This window comes from Rana temporaria, chromosome 4, assembly GCF_905171775.1.
Source record: "Rana temporaria chromosome 4, aRanTem1.1, whole genome shotgun sequence".
Taxonomy (NCBI): Eukaryota; Metazoa; Chordata; class Amphibia; order Anura; family Ranidae; genus Rana; species Rana temporaria.
Window position 1 is genome coordinate 373648242 of NC_053492.1, and position 16894 is coordinate 373665135.

The window sequence follows — 16894 nt, forward strand, 5'->3', positions numbered from 1 at the left end:
ATTGCTGCATCAATGTACCTTACCTTGCCAGTCCACAGGGAGGGACCTGACAACAAATGTAGCCAATTCTAATGGCAATGGTTTGGCCCCCTTCACATCAGCAGACAGATCGGGTCCGACAGGCGGACCTATCGGCCCCCCCATTGTTCTCTATAGAGCAGCGATTGTCAATAGACATGTGTCTGACACCCGTGGACATCCGATTCGGTCCGCTAAAAAACAAACGTTTCCCCATCTGGCGGATCGGATGACAGTCCAATGGAAATGGACAGGCAGTCTGTTTCCATCCGACCGCCCCATAGAGAAGAGGGGTCTGTGTCCGCTCTGCATAGCGAATCGGACACAGACCTTTCATCCGCCTGCTCAGCCGGATCCCACGCTAAGCAGGCAAATCCGTTTGACTGATTCCGCTCCATCTAAAGGGGGCCATATACAAGGGTAGTAAAGCATTACAATCCATAGCAAGAGCCTGCATTTATGAAGAATATAGGTTCTTGAATAGGTGGTACCCCAACTTCTGTGCGAAAGGGAATGCTAACATGTCCTTTTTCCTCCGATGTTTGCAGAGCATCAGGGCCCTCTAGTGCTTCCAGAGCATGCAGCAGTTGCTGGATTTTCTTAGAAGGGCCCAAATGTGTAGGGCATCACTTTAGCATCTCAGCTCTCTGTTCCTGGGTAACATTCATGCTCAATATCACCTCCTCCTGGAGACACATTTGATTACTATGCCCTTCTAGCACGGGTCCTGCCCCCTGATCCACTTTAATCCAGGCAATGGCAGATACTTCTATGGGGAACTCATTGGCAGCTGTTAATGAGATGCATAGTGCAGGGGTTGACAAATTTGCTTGGAATCTAGGAGCCAGCTAAAAAATTTAGGAGCCAGAAAACACGCCCCGTCCCGACGAGCTTGCGCGCAGAAGCGAACACATACGTGAGCAGCGCCCGCATATGTTAACGGTGTTCAAACCACACATGTGAGGTATGGCCGCGATTGGTAGAGCGAGAGCAATAATTCTAGCCCTAGACCTCCTCTGTAACTCAAAACATGCAACCTGTAGAATTTTTTAAACGTCGCCTTTGGAGATTTTAAAGGGTAAAAGTTTGTCGCCATTCCACGAGGGGACGTAATTTTGAAGTGTGACATGTTGGGTATCAGTTTACTCAGCGTAACATTATCTTTCATAATATTAAAAAAAATAGGCATAACTTTACTGTTGTCTTATTTTTTTCCCAAAAAAGTGCGCTTGTAAGACCGCTGCGCAAATACCGCGTGACAAAGTATTGCAACGATCGCCATTTTATTCTCTAGGGTGTTAGGATAAAAAATATATATAATGTTTGGGGGTTCTAATTAGAGGGAAGAAGATGGCAGTGAAAAATAGTGAAAAATTACATTAGAATTGCTGTTTAACTTGTAATACCAACGGCCACCACCAGATGGCGCCAGCTTACACATCTGGTGGTAATAACTTGTAATACCAACGGCTCACCACCAGATGGCTCCAGCTCACAAAAAAAGAAAGAAAAAAAAATGTTTTTTTTTTTTTTGCCCCCCCTTCCAAGCCAAGTCGCCAGGACCCTATTTCTAGTCGCCATGGCGACCGGGATTTGTCGAGCCCTGGCATAGTGTGTCTAGGCACGTCTATAGTAAGGCCCGGTTCACACTGATGCAAGTTCATAACGAATGTGATCCGTGAAAAACATTCTAAATTTGTATGTCATCCACAAAGTCATTGTTTTCAATGACAGTCGTTCACATACATGCTCTGCGATTCCTCTAAGAATGCGATTAAAAAAAGCTTCTTGTGTGAGTTTACAGCGTTGCATTGTGAATTTAGTCTCCATAGACATCAATGTAAATCATTCTGGAATCGCTTTGATGGTTCACATATAGTGAACGGATCAATGACTTTGGATCGGCACACACGTGATCCGCGGTGTGCTGCGGGTTTTCAGAGCGGTAAAACACACATTGAAACTGTCTCCGCTCTGCTTGCACACAGCCCTGCCTGCTCCTAACCATGCTGTGATAGACAGAATGCGGGTCCAGTGCTGGGATGTGTTCCGTCTATCACAGCGTGGGGTTAGGAGGAGGCAGGGCTGTGTGCGAGCAGAGCGGAGACAGTTTCAACATACGGGCGGTGAGTTGCTTTCTAGCAGAGAATGTGTGCTGCCGCCCGTTCACCCCCCCCCCCCCCCATACATCTCTCGGCTGGCTCTTTCTTCAGGACTCCGTTGACCCCTCCTCCCCCCGGCTGCTGAGTCTGTCTCCTGTCCCTGCCACCTATGTACACAGTGAGAGGGGTGAGCTGTGCTCTTCCCTTCTCAGCTGTGACAGGAGTTCTAGCACACATGCTAGGACTCCTGTTTTTGGAGGTGAGAGGGTCAATAAAGAGAACCTGTCACCTCCAATTGCTATCACACAGGGAATTGTTTTCTCCTGTGTGATAGCAATAAATTTAAGTGAATTTTTTTTTTGAAAAATATAAGAATAATTAAATTAATAAAATAAAAAAGTAATTTAAAATAAAGAATAAGAAAAATATTAAAAATAATAATAAAAAAAAAAAAAGTAAACTACAAGCTACAAAAAAAGAAACAAAAAGTGATAAAGTAAAAAAAAAAAATATTTGAACTAACCGTGCCACCCCTGCCATCCAATTGCCATTCTCCGTTGATTTGGTGGGAAGGGGGTGCATTGCGGAACCTGGCCTTGGGGCGGCTGGGAAAGGAAATCCGGCCCTGCTGGCCGCCCTCTCACTTCCTCCGCCCTGGCGAGGCTGCAATTTGGGGAACAGTGAGGCTGCAATTTTTTTTGTTTTTTTGTTTTTTTTTTACATTATGATTCCATTGGCTAGAACATCAATTGCAGAATGTCCAACTCCTGAAAATCACGGTAAAATAGCACCTCGCACACAGGACAAAAAATAGAACAAATTTGCAGCGCAGCAGTGTGAACCGAGCCTAAAGCATTGCTGGAATTCTGACAGGGTAGTGATTTGCGAGCAGTATTGAAGAGACACCCAATTTCTTGGTCATCTAAACATCCAGGATAGAGCTTTGATAGCATAGGCCATGATAGGTCCTCTTTTTGAAAAGATGTGGGGCCTGCTAGACCCCAGATCTCTCCTTTTGACCTCCAATGCAGCCAATCACACACAGATCGGCCTGATCAGCTGCTTCACTGGCTGGTAATGGGTAACAAACAGGTCTGCCATCACAGAGAAGAAGGAACAACATCAGTTCTTCTCTCTCTGCTCACTCCAGAGGAAGCCGGCATTTGGAGCGGTCCTGGGCTCCCCGATCGGATGGGAAAGGCAGTGGTGGGAGTGAGGGGCACCCCCTTTCACTGCCTGTAGAAGTAATCAAGTTGCTGTATAGAAAAGAGTTTGGCTAGTTGCAAATTTTGACACTGGGATGATTGCTGTAGCTGCAGGCATCATCCCGGTACAACCACCTAAAACCAAGGATGTCATATGATGTCCATCCAGGGGGAAGGTGGTCAATGTTTCTGAAAGTGGCAGCTGTCAATACCTGAACAGCGGCTGCTTCTGATTGGATGCAGCTGTTTGACAATTTTTCACTTGGCTCCTTCGGTCAAAGAATGTTGGGCAGGTGGGGGCAAACCGGGCCAACTACAAAGCAAATTAGCAGGGTGTATGGCCAGCTTAAGACCCCTGTAATGCAGCTGCATTTCTTAGTCCTTTTACAGATAATTAGGCTGATAGGAAAAGTGAAAATCATCACGCAGTGAATTATGTGAATATTCACTTATTATTCAATTATTATCATGTGTAAAGTAAATTCCTGTTCACTTTAAAGGATAACCCTAGTTTAGTGGGGGAAAATAATCTATAATATGATTGCTGTTGCAAGCCATATTGTTGCTATTAAAACATTTCATAGTACTGTAATTTTCTGTAAAAATTGATGCAATATGACTGCTCTGTACACACAATGTGTACAGAATGCCTCCAAAGATGTCATTTCCTGCTTATGTGATTGGCTCATTAATTTTCCCAGAAGTCTGCACTAAGATACAAGTCAGGTTTTAGGCATCCTTTGCAACAGAAATTTCAGTTTTGGTGAGATTTTTCTAAAGGAATGTAGACCTTTAAAACTCTGCATTTGAATCTGCTGCTCAATATAGGAAAAGTCACTCCCATTCATACCGGTTTAGAACAAAATATGGTCTAACAACGAGATAATTCTTCACAGTAGCAACAGATAGAACTCTCCAACAAAGTTTGTTAAAATCCTTTCCATGTACATGACCCAGAGGGAATTTATTTTTCTCAGCAAAAGAGGAGTTACTCTTTAATAGAGCTGCACGATTAATCGCGGAGAGAATCGCGATCTCGATTCTCCCCGCTGGAAGATCTGCGATTTTTATGTGTCACCGCCATTCCACGTAACCAGCATGGAACGCAAATGCCGCAGAAGCAGTACCGCTGGCAACCACTGGGTGGCGCATTAATACACACAGTTGTATTAATCTTTCTCACAGTTCTGTACAACTGTGTGTATTCATGCGCCACCCACTGGTTGCCGGCGGTACTGCTTCTGATGTATTAATCTTTCTCACAGTTCTGTACATCAGAAGCAGTACCGCTGGCAACCACTGGGTGGCGCATGAATACACACAGTTGTACAGAACTGTGAGAAAGATTAATACAACTGTGTGTATCAATGCGCCACCCAGTGGTTGCCGGCGGTACTGCTTCTGATGTGTAAAAAAAACAGACCAGTGATATTTCTATATTGTTAAAGACCATATAACTCCTAAAAGCAGAATCAAAGTTTGATTCTGCTTTTTTCAATGGAGTTATATGGTCTTTAACATTATAGACATATCACTGGTCTGTTTTTTATATATTCATATTTTCAAATAAATCACAGGTTTATTTATTTGGGGGGGGTTCTAGCTATCAATTTTTGAGAATCGTGAGAGAATCGTGATCTTTAGTCTAAGCAAAAGAATCTCGATTCTCATTTTGACCAGAATCGTGCAGCCCTACTCTTTAACCACTTCCATACCAGGCACTTGCGCACCTTCCTGCCCAAGCCAATTTTCGGCTTTCAGCACTGTCGCAATTTGAATGACAATTGCGCGGTCATGCTACACTGTACCCAAATTAATTTTTTTATCATTTTGTTCCCACAAATAGAGCTTTCTTTTGGTGGTATTTGATCACATCTGCGATTTTATTTTTTGCGCAACAACTAAAAAAAGACCGCAATTTTTGAAAAAAAAAATATTTTTTTTTTTTTTCTGTATTTTTTTTTTTGTAAATAAGTTTTCTACTTTAATTATGGGCACTGATATGGTGGCACTGATGGGCACCGATGAGGTGGCGCTGGTATGCTGCACTGATGGGCTCTCATAGGCGGCACTGATGGGCACTCATAGGCGGCACTGATGGATGGGCACTGGGCATATATGGGCACTAAGAGGTGGCACTGATGGACACTGAGGGGTGGCACTGGCATTGCTGGGCATCATTTGAGCCAGTGCCCATGTTGCCAGTCAGTGCCCATTTGTGGGCACTAATTGGCATCGATTGTGTTGTTTTTTTTGCTGTATTGAGCACCTGGGGGGCACTCCCTGGTGTGGTCCAGTGTTGGCATCCGAGGGGGGGCTGCACTGATAAACAATCAGCGCGAACCCCCCTGTCAGGAGAGCCGCCGATCGGCTCTTCTCTACTCGCGTCTGTCAGACGCGAGTGAGGAAGAGCTGATCAACGGCTCTTCCTGTTTACATCGTGATCAGCCGTGGTTGGACACGGCTGATCACGTGGTAAAGAGCCTCCACCGGAGGCTCTTTACCGAGATCGGAGATGCGGGGTGTCAGACTGACACCCCGCATCACCGATCGCTGCGCGCCAGCATGAAATCCTGCAGGACGTCAATAGACGTCCAGTCAGGATTTCACAACCACTTCTCGGACGTCAATTGTATATTGACCGGGCGGGAAGTGGTTAACCACCCGCTCATGTACATATACTTCGGTACTTTAAAGATGGATATCTTGGTAACGGCAGCAGCTGCTGCCACAACCGAGATATCCATCTTTTCAGTGAGCGGTCCTGTAAACGATAATGGTGGTCTCCGGAGCCGTCGGCAGCGGCAGAGGCGATCGGGTCCTGTTCCCTGATAGGCTGTGATACGAGTGAGGGCAAGATGGCCCCACCAGTCTCCATAGCATAGCAGGGCGGAAGCAACGTCAAAACGTCATTTCTGCCCATGCTTCTTAAAGCGGGGGTTCACCCTATCGACAGGAAAAAAAAAAATTTTTTTTCTTTTACCTTTAAATCAGGCACTGTAGCGCGAGCTACAGTATGCCTGTCCCGAATTTTTTCCCCCCATACTCACCTTGTAGTCGTCCATCGAAGATACCGGGGAATGGGCGTGCCTCTGGAGACGGAGGATGATTGACGGCCGGCTCTGGCGCGTCACGCTTCTCCGGAAATAGCCGAAATAGGCTTGGTCTTCACGACGCGTGCGCATAGCCTGTGCGCACGCGCCGTGAAGAGCCGAGACCTACTCCGGCTGTCTTCGGGGAGAGTGACGTGCCAGGGCCGGCCGTCAATCATCCTCCCTCTCCATAGGCACGCCCATTCCCCGCGGGAGCCGAAATCTACGATGGACGACTACGAGGTGAGTACGGGGTTAAAAAAATCGGGACAGGCATACTGTAGCTCGCGCTACAATGCCTGTCTCGATGGTAACATCAAGTACGAGAGGGTGAACTACCGCTTTAAAGTGACATTTTCTTGTTGTCATTTTTTTCAAATGACACATTTTTTTTATTTTTTGCATTTTAGTCTAAATATGAGATCTGAGATCTTTTTGACCCCAGATCTCATATTTAAGAGGACCTGTCATGCTTTTTTCTATTACAAGGGATGTTTACATTCCTTGTAATAGGAATAGAGAAAATTGAGTACTGTCCGTGATACTTTTTTTATTTGCTCACGGACAGTACTCAATTTTCTCTATCACAATTGCACTGATACGGCTACAATCACGTCAAGTTGTAATAGGAATAAAAGTGACCCATTTTTTTTTTTTTTAGTTTAAAAATTAATAAAATAAATAAAACAAAATTGATTTATTTTTTTAAAGCGCCCCATCCCGACGAGCTCGTGCGCAGAAGCGAACGTATACGTAAGTAGCGCTCGCATATGAAAACGGTGTTCAAACCACACAAGTGAGGTATCACCGTGATCGTTGGAGCGAGAGCAATCATTTTAGCCCTAGTCCTCCTCTGTAACTCAAAAGATGCAACCTATAGAATTTCTTAAACGTCGCCTATGGAGATTTTTAAGTTTAAAAGTTTGACGCCATTCCACGAGCGGGCGCAATTTTGAAGCGTGACATGTTGGGTATCATATTACTTGGTGTAACATTATCTTTCACAATATAAAAAAAAATTGGGCTAACTTTACTGTTGTCTTATTTTTTAAATCAAAAAAGTGTTTTTTTTCCCCAAAAAAGTGTTTTTGTAAGACCGCTGCGCAAATACGGTGTGACAAAAAGTATTGCAATGACCGCCATTTTATTCTCTAGGGTGTTAGAAAAAAATATATATAATGTTTGGGGGTTTTAAGTAATTTTCTAGCAAAAAACCTGTTTTAATCTTGTAAACACCAAATCTGAAAAACCGGCCCTTAAGTGGTTAAATACCCACATGTGCCAATGAAACCGCTAAACAGGAATTTGCTTTTCACATGATTGGATAGTTGAAGTGAATAAAAATATTTATTGTGTGAAGAATTTTAATGCCTGTAATAAATTCACCTCAATATTGGGAAAACCCCATCTCTTGTAGTGTTATTGTCCAGTGTGTTTTTTGCAGTTGCTGGTCTTTGATTTGCCAGCAGATGGCACAGTAGGTAAATTTTGAAATATCTGCTTTTTTGTTTTTTTAAAATAAATCTACTTATCAGTGTAAGTACTCCAACTCTTTAGCATTAGCAAATGAGGATGATTAGATATATATATGGAAATTGCCTTTTTTGGTTTTACATGTTTAGTTATAACTTTGTTTTAAACTCCTTCTTTATTTTTTTTTTTTTTTTTTTTTTAAGGTGTATAATCTAAATTAAGCAAGATGAGCCTGTATCGGTTACCTCCTTTGCCAACCATCAAGGAAATTATAAAGCTTTACAATTTAAGAGCACAAAAACAACTCTCTCAGAACTTTTTGCTGGACTTAAAACTTACAGGTATGGTGTTATGATAATTTTTTTTTTTTTTTTTTTATATATACAATATTTGATATTTCATGTATTAAGGCTTTAGCCACACTGAATCCGACTTCACCTATTCACCTTCGCACTATTTCAAAGTTGCATGGAATAGTAGTGCAGGAACTACTTTCAAAATTGGTGCGACTCAGACTCCATCAGAGTCGCACCTATTTAACCACTTCCATTTCGGACAATAGGGTGCGACTTGTCATGCGATTTAACCACTTTGGATCCGCGCTATGGACGAAAGACGTCCACAGCGCGGCTCTCATTTGCCGGGTGGACGTCCTGTTGTTGTTCCCCATTTGCGCCCCCAGCGGGGAAACAACGTGCCCTGCACATCGTTCGGGAGCCAAAGCGTGTGCCTGGCGGGCGCGATGTCCGCCAGACACCGGCGATCATCGGTGACACAGCAGGGATGTGGAGCTCTGTGTGTAAACACAGAGCTCCACGTGCTGTCAGGGAGAGAGGAGACCGATCTGTGTCCCTTTACATAGGGACACAGCATCGGTCACCTCCCCCAGTCAGTCCCCTCCCCCCACACAGTAAGAACACACCCGGGGAATACATTTAACCCCTTCCTCACCCCCTAGTGTTAACCCCTTCACTGACAGTCACATTTATACAGTAATTAGTGCATTTTTATAGCACTGATCGCTGTATAAATGTGAATGGTCCCAAAATTGTGTCAAAAGTGTTCGATACGTCCGCCGCAATATCACAGGCCTGACAAAAAAATCGCAAATCGCCGCCATTACTAGTAAAAAAACAAAAAAAACAAATCATAACTCTATCCCCTATTTTGTATGCGCTATAACTTTTGCGCAAACCAATCAATATACGCTTATTGCGATTTTTTTTATTTTTTTTTTAACAAAAATATGTAGAAGAATACGTATCGGCCTAAACCGAGGGAAATTTTAATTTTTTTAAAAAAAAATTGGGATATTATTATAACAAAAGTAAAAAATATTGTGTTTTTTTTTTATTCAAAATTTTCAGTTTTTTTATGTTTATAGCGCAAAAAATAAAAATCGCATAGGTGATCAAATACCACCAAAAGAAAGCTCTATTTGTGGGGAAAAAATATAAAAATATAATTTGGGTACAGTGTTGTATGACCGTGCAATTGTCATTCAAAATGCGTCAGCGCTGAAAGCTGAAAATTGGTCTGGGCACGAAGGGGGTTTAAGTGCCCAGTAATGAAGTGGTTAAAAACTCAAATCGCATGATAAGTCGCACCGATGTGACCGGGGAAGAAAGTTTACATTTAATCTGCTATTGTTTTGCCTTTTCCTGTGTGTTTCTAGTTCTCAGACCTGCTGTTAATCAAAAAAATTGGTCCTAGAGTTCTTGTCAAGGTAACTGACACATACATTCATCCAAATGCTGCTATACATTTTTTTCTTTAACTTTTTATTAAATATTTTTCAACAAAAACTTAACATCAACATGACATTCTTACATTTATATACTAACATACATTTAACAACAAATACATGGTCTCCTTAAAACCCCCTGTTTTGGTTAACATAATGTGACCCCTTTTTCCTTTTCTCCTTCCTTCCCTCTTCTTTAGTAAAGTAAAGAGCGAAGACAAATACACCCCCCTCCAACTCCCCCACCTCACTTAGAGACGACCTCTATGGGATAAGTACTATTCTGTCCGTCTAGGAGCCTAATACAGGTACTAATAGGGCAGGTAAAGGTAGGTAAGGTGCAGGAATGTAGAAAAGGGGGAGGGACAAAAATACAATAAGAGAGAAAAAAAAAAGAAAGAAAAAAAGACCCACCTCATTTTTTAACTGTGACTAAATCCTCCCTTACTTCAAGGGCCCTACTTTTTTAAATTGTCCTTTATATTTCTAAGTGATATCTACCTCCCATACCAGTATGTGAATAAAAAATGGGAATAAAAATAAAATAGTAATTATCCCTGTTGTGACCTTCCTATTATAGAATTTCAAAATTCTATTGCATTGTGGCTTAAGAGAGAAGGGGCTTCAACTATCCCCGTCCTCTTTCAGGAGGAAGATAGGGGAGCCTAAAGAAAAAAAAAAAAAAAGGAAGATGAGGGGGTAATGACCCCCCCACCCGTCATATATGTGTATGTGCCAAACCTTCTTAACCACTTAAGCTCCGGACCAATACGCTGTCTAAAGACCAGAGGTGTTTTTACAATTTGGCAATGCGCTGCTTTAACTGGTAATTGCGCGGTCATGCAATGTTGTACCGAAACGAAACTTGCGTCCTTTTCTTCCCACAAATAGAGCTTTATTTTGATGGTATTTGATCGCCTCTGCGATTTTTATTTTTTGCGATATAAACGCAAAAAGACCGTAAATTTTGAAAAAAAATGATTTTTCTTATAACAAAAAGTAAAAAAAATCGAATAAACTAAATTTTAGTCAAACATTTAGGCCAAAATGTATTCAGCCACATGTCTTTAGTAAAAAAAATCGCAATAAGCGTATATTTATTGGTTTTCGCAAAAGTTATAGCGTCTACAAACTAGGGTACATTTTCTGGAATTTACACAGCTTTTATTTTATGACTGCCTATCTCATTTCTTGAGGTGCTAAAATGGCAGGGCAGTACAAAACCCCCCCAAATGACCCCATTTTGGAAAGTAGACACCCCAAGGAAACTGCTGAGAGGCATGTTGAGTCCATTGAATATTTAATTTTTTTGTCCCAAGTGATTGAATAATGACGAAAAAAAAAAAAAAAAAAAAATGTTTACAAAAAGTTGTCACTAAATGATATATTTCTCACACATGCCATGGTTATATGTGGAATTGCACCCCAAAATACATTCTGCTGCTTCTCCTGAGTACGGGGATACCACATGTGTGGGACTTTTTGGGAGCCTAGCCGCATACGGGGCCCCAAAACCCAAGCACCGCCTTCAGCATTTCTAAGGGCACAAATTTTTGATTTCACTCCTCACTACCTATCAAGGTTTCGAAGGCCATAAAATGCCAAAATAGCAAAAAAAAAAACCAAATGACCCCATTTTGGAAAGTAGACACCCTAAGCTATTTGCTGAGAGGCATGTCGAGTCCATGGAATATTTTATATTTTGACACAAGTTGCGGGAATATGACAAACTGATTTTTTTTTTGCACAAAGTTGTCACTAAATGATATATTTCTCACATATGCCATGGGCATATGTGGAATTGCACCCCAAAATACATTCTGCTGCTTCTCCTGAGTACGGGGATACCACATGTGTGGGACTTTTTGGGAGCCTAGCCGCGTACGGGACCCCGAAAACCAATCACCGCCTTCAGGATTTCTAAGGGCATAAATTTTTGATTTCACTCCTCACTACCTATCACAGTTTCGAAGGCAATAAAATGCCAAAACAGCACAAAACCCCCCCAAATGACCCCATTTTGGAAAGTAGACACCCCAAGCTATTTGCTGAGAGGCATGTTGAGTCCATGGAATATTTAATTTTTTTGCCCCAAGTCACTGAATAATGACCAAAAAAAAAAAAATACAAAACGTTGTCACTAAATGATATATTTCTCACACATGCCACGGTTATATGTGGAATTGCACCCCAAAATACATTCTGCTGCTTCTCCTGAGTACGGGGATACCACATGTGTGGGACTTTTTGGGAGCCTAGCCGCGTACGGGACCCCGAAAACCAATCACCGCCTTCAGGATTTCTAAGGGCATAAATTTTTGATTTCACTCCTCACTACCTATCACAGTTTCGAAGGCAATAAAATGCCAAAACAGCACAAAACCCCCCCAAATGACCCCATTTTGGAAAGTAGACACCCCAAGCTATTTGCTGAGAGGCATGTTGAGTCCATGGAATATTTAATTTTTTTGCCCCAAGTCACTGAATAATGACCAAAAAAAAAAAAATACAAAACGTTGTCACTAAATGATATATTTCTCACACATGCCACGGTTATATGTGGAATTGCACCCCAAAATACATTCTGCTGCTTCTCCTGAGTACGGGGATACCACATGTGTGGGACTTTTTGGGAGCCTAGCCGCGTACGGGGCCCCGAAAACCAAGCACTGCCTTCAAGATTTGTGTGAGTGAAATCAAAAATTTATGTCCTTAGAAATCTTGAAGGCGGTGCTTGGTTTTCGGGGTCTCATACGCGGCTAGGCTCCCAAAAAGTCCCACACATGTGGTATCCCCGTACTCAGGAGAAGTAGCAGAATGTATTTTGGGGTGCAATTCCACATCTAACCATGGCATGTGTGAGAAATATATCATTTAGTGACAATGTTTTGTACATTTTTTTTATTTTAATTTTTTTTGGTCATGATTCAATCACTTGGGGCAAAAAAATTAAATATTCCATGGACTCAACATGCCTCTCAGCAAATAGCTTGGGGTGTCTACTTTCCAAAATGGGGTCATTTGGGGGTTTTTTGTGCTATTTTGGCATTTTATGGCCTTCGAAACTGTGATAGGTAGTGAGGAGTGAAATCAAAAATTTGCGCCCTTAGAAATGCTGAAGGCGGTGCTTGGTTTTCGGGGTCCCGTACGCGGCTAGGCTCCCAAAAAGTCCCAAACATGTGGTATCCCCGTACTCAGGAGAAGCAGCAGAATGTATTTTAGGGTGCAACTCCACATATAACCATGGCATGTGTGAGCAATATATCATTTAGTGACACATTTTTCTTTTTTTTTTTTTTTTTTTCTCATTATTCAATCACTTTGGACAAAAAAAAAAAAAATCAATGGACTCAACATGCCTCTCAGCAGTTTCCTTGGGGTGTCTTCTTTCCAAAATGGGGTCATTTGGGTTTTTTTTGTGCTATTTTGGCATTTTATGGCCTTCGAAACTGTGATAGGTAGTGAGGAGTGAAATCAAAAATTTACACCCTTAGAAAGCCTGAAGGCGGTGATTGGTTTTTGGGGTCCCGTACGCGGCTAGGCTCCCAAAAAGTCTCACACATGTGGTATCCCCGTACTCAGGAGAAGCAGCAGAATGCATTTTGGGGTGTAATTCCACATATGCCCATGGCATGTTTGAGCAATATATCATTTAGTGACAACTTTGCGCAAAAAAAAATATATATATATATATATATTTATATTTCCCGCAACTTGGGTCAAAATCTAAAATATTCCATGGACTTAAGATGCCTCTCAGCAAATAGCTTGGGGTGTCTACTTTCCAAAATGGGGTCATTTGGGGGGGTTTTCAATTGTCCTGGCATTTTATGCACAACAATTAGAAGCTTATGTCACACATCACCCACTCTTCTAACCACTTGAAGAAAAAGCCCTTTCTGACACTGTTTGTTTACATAAAAACATATTATTTTTTTGCAAGAAAGTAAAGTTGAACCCCCAAACATTATATATTTTTTTAAAGCAAAGGCCCTACAGATTAAAATGGTAGGTGTTGCAAAAAAAATTTCCACACAGTATTTGCGCAGCGTTTTTTCAAACGCATTTTTTGGGGAAAAAATACACTTTTTTTTATTTTAAAGCACTAAAACACACTATATTGCCCAAATTATTGATGAAATAAAAATTATGATCTTAGGCCGAGTACATGGATACCAAACACGACATACTTTAAAATTGCGCACAAACGCGCAGTGGCGACAAACTACATACATTTTTAAAAGCCTTTAAAAGCCTTTACAGGTTACCACATTAGATTTACAGAGTAGGTCTACTGCTAAAATGACTGCCCTCGATCTGCCCTTCGCGGTGATACCTCACATGCATGGTGCAATTGCTGTTTACATATGACTCCAGACCGACGCTTGCGTTCGTCTTTGCGCAAGAGCAGGGGGGGACAGGGATGCTTTTTTTTATTTTTTTATTTTTTTATATATTTATTTCGCTTTTTTTATTTTATTTGTTAACTGTTCCTTCCATTTATTTATTTTTTTACCATTTTTATTGTTATCTCAGGGAATGTAAATATCCCTTATGATAGCAATAGTTAGTGACAGGTACTCTTTTTCTTTTTTTTTTTAAATGGGGTCTATTAGACCCTAGATCTTTCCTCTGCCCTCAAAGCATCTGACCACACCAAGATCGGTGTGATAAAATGCTTTCCCATATTCTCAATGGCGCTGTTTATATCTGGGGGGGGGGGACATTCCCTCCCACTGAATGTAAAAGCAGTCTAGAGGCTAATTAGCCGCTAGGACTGCTTTTACATGAAAGCCGACCGCTGGCTGAAAAGAATGATACCAAGATGATGCCTAAACCCGCAGGCATCATTCTGGTATAACCATTCAAAGTCCTGCAACATACCAGTACGTTGATGGTTCTTGTTGGACATGTATTGTAATCTTTTTTTTTTTCATGCAGTCTGTTGGCTGAACAAAAAAAAGATTGATCGGTGGGTATGCCCACCATTAGAATACCTCCCTTCATCCACCCACTTCTAATGATGGGCATACATGCACCATTTATATATGCCGAAGCATGGGGGCATCCTCCCGCAAAAAAGTTATGCCGCGTACGGTCGGACTTTTCTATGCCGCGTACACACGGTCGGACTTTTCTATGCCGTGTACACATGGTCAGACTTTTCCACAGGAAAGCCTCCGTAGGAATGTCAACCGTATGTACGCGGCATTAGGAGCAAAATCGCTCCTCCGCCCCTAATGCCCCCATGCTCCGGCATATATGCTCTTTTTTGAACTGTAGTGGTGAAATCACCTCCTACAGCATTGGAGTCGCGGCTTTATATATCGTGGGAGCAAACGCTGTTGCTGTCACGCTAAATAAATCCGCACTGCAACTGAATGGCGTACCTGCTAAGCAAATGATGGTTAACATTAAAACAAAGTAACATTCCAGTATAACAGTAAGATCATACCATACCTGCAAAGCAAATACCTATAAAAAAACATAGTAAAAAATAAAACATTTTTTAACGCAACCTGTGCCTAAAATATATATATATGCCAAAGCATGGGGGCATCCTCCCGCAAAAAAGTTATGCCGCGTACGGTCGGACTTTTCTATGCCGTGTACACATGGTCAGACTTTTCCACGGGAAAGCCTCCGTAGGAATGTCAACCGTATGTACGCGGCATTAGGAGCAAAATCGCTCCTCCGCCCCTGCTGCCCGCATGCTTCAGCATATATGCTCTTTTTTTTAACTGTGGTGGTGAAATCACCTCCTACAGCACTGGAGTCGCGGCTTTATATATCGTGGGAGCAAACGCTGTTGCTGTCAAGATAAATAAGTCCGCGCAACAGCTGAATGGCGTACCTGAAAACAGTAAAATAAATTACATACCTGAAAAGCAAGCATGAAAAAACATAACAACAATAAAACTTTGCAGAATAGAATACAGTAAAAAAGAGCAGAACAATAGAGAGAATAGAGAGGGAGAGAACAATAAAATGACAACTATTTTTGGTTTTTTTATTTTATATTTTTTTGTGTGTTTTTATTTTTTACTTTTTTTTTTTTTTTTAACACTTTTTTTTGTAACTGTGAACTGTAACTTCAACTTTTCGGTTCCAGGTTTGGGTCTCTCAAAATGCGATGGCATCTTGGGAGACCCTGTGTGAGTGTGCCTAGCCTGTGAAATGTTTCACCCTACACTAATAATTAACGTGTGTGTGGAAGCGTTCAAAACATTCACCAATACAAAGACCAGGATTGCCAGGACATTTGGGACAAAAATAACGGGTGTCACGCCTAAATCCGCGCTTGGTACAGACACGACATTTTCTTTGGGGGGCTCGTTGGGTAGGGGTACTCGGGAGGACATAAGAAAAATGCCTCTCATGCAGTCGGCTTACTGCATTTGGTAGGAGATGGTGAGGTACAATACCGCCTGGATACAGGAGTTCTGTGATGATATCCCTCTGGAATTGAAGGAAGGATTCATTCCGTCCTGAAGCTCTGTATACGACATGAGCATTCAGTAGAGCCAATTGAAATAAATGTAGAGACACTTTTTTGTACCAGCGTCTCGTCTTACGGGCAATATGATACGGCGCCATCAACTGGTCGTTGAGGTCCACCCCTCCCATATTAAGGTTATATTCGTGGACACAGAGGGGTTTCTCCACAACACCAGTCGCCGTACGAATTTGGACTGTCGTGTCTGCGTGAAGGGTGGTAAGAACGAAAACATTCCTATTGTCCCGCCACTTCACAGCGAGCAAATTTTTACATCTGCAGCAGGCTCTCGCCCCCGGCCTAACACGGGCATCTACAAGCCGCTGGGGGAAGCCCCGGCGATTAGGTCGCACGGTGCCACATGCTCCAATCTGTTGATCAAATAAGTGGCTAAAAAGTGGCACGCTGCTGTAAAAATTGTCCACATACAAATGGTACCCCTTTCCGAATAAGGGTGACACCAAGTCCCAAACAATCTTGCCAGCGCTCCCCATGTAATCTGGGCATCCTTCCGGCTCTACCTGACTATCTTTTCCCTCGTAAACCCTAAAGCTCCATGTGTAGCCTGTGGCCCTGTCACAGAGCTTATAGAGCTTGACCCCGTATCTGGCACGCTTGCTGGGAAGGAACTGTTTGAAAGACAAGCGGCCAGCAAATTTAATCAGGGACTCATCAACGCATACAACCTGCTGGGGATTAAACAAGGCTGCAAAACGTTCGTTGAAATGGTTTACGAGGGGCCGAATTTTGTAGAGCCGGTCAAA

At 42.2% G+C, this 16894-nt stretch overlaps 1 protein-coding gene across 2 annotated transcripts in view; it reads left to right on the forward strand.

Annotated features, from left to right (window-relative positions):
* The window catches only part of TFB1M (transcription factor B1, mitochondrial), a 130055-nt gene that overhangs the window by 6630 nt on the left and 106531 nt on the right, over positions 1 to 16894 (forward strand). For both annotated transcript variants that reach the window (XM_040350972.1, XM_040350971.1), the window contains exon 2: positions 8094 to 8231. In XM_040350972.1, the coding sequence (XP_040206906.1) occupies positions 8117 to 8231 (115 nt within the window). In that variant the 5' untranslated portion in view covers positions 8094 to 8116. The remainder of the gene's footprint in view (positions 1 to 8093; positions 8232 to 16894) is intronic.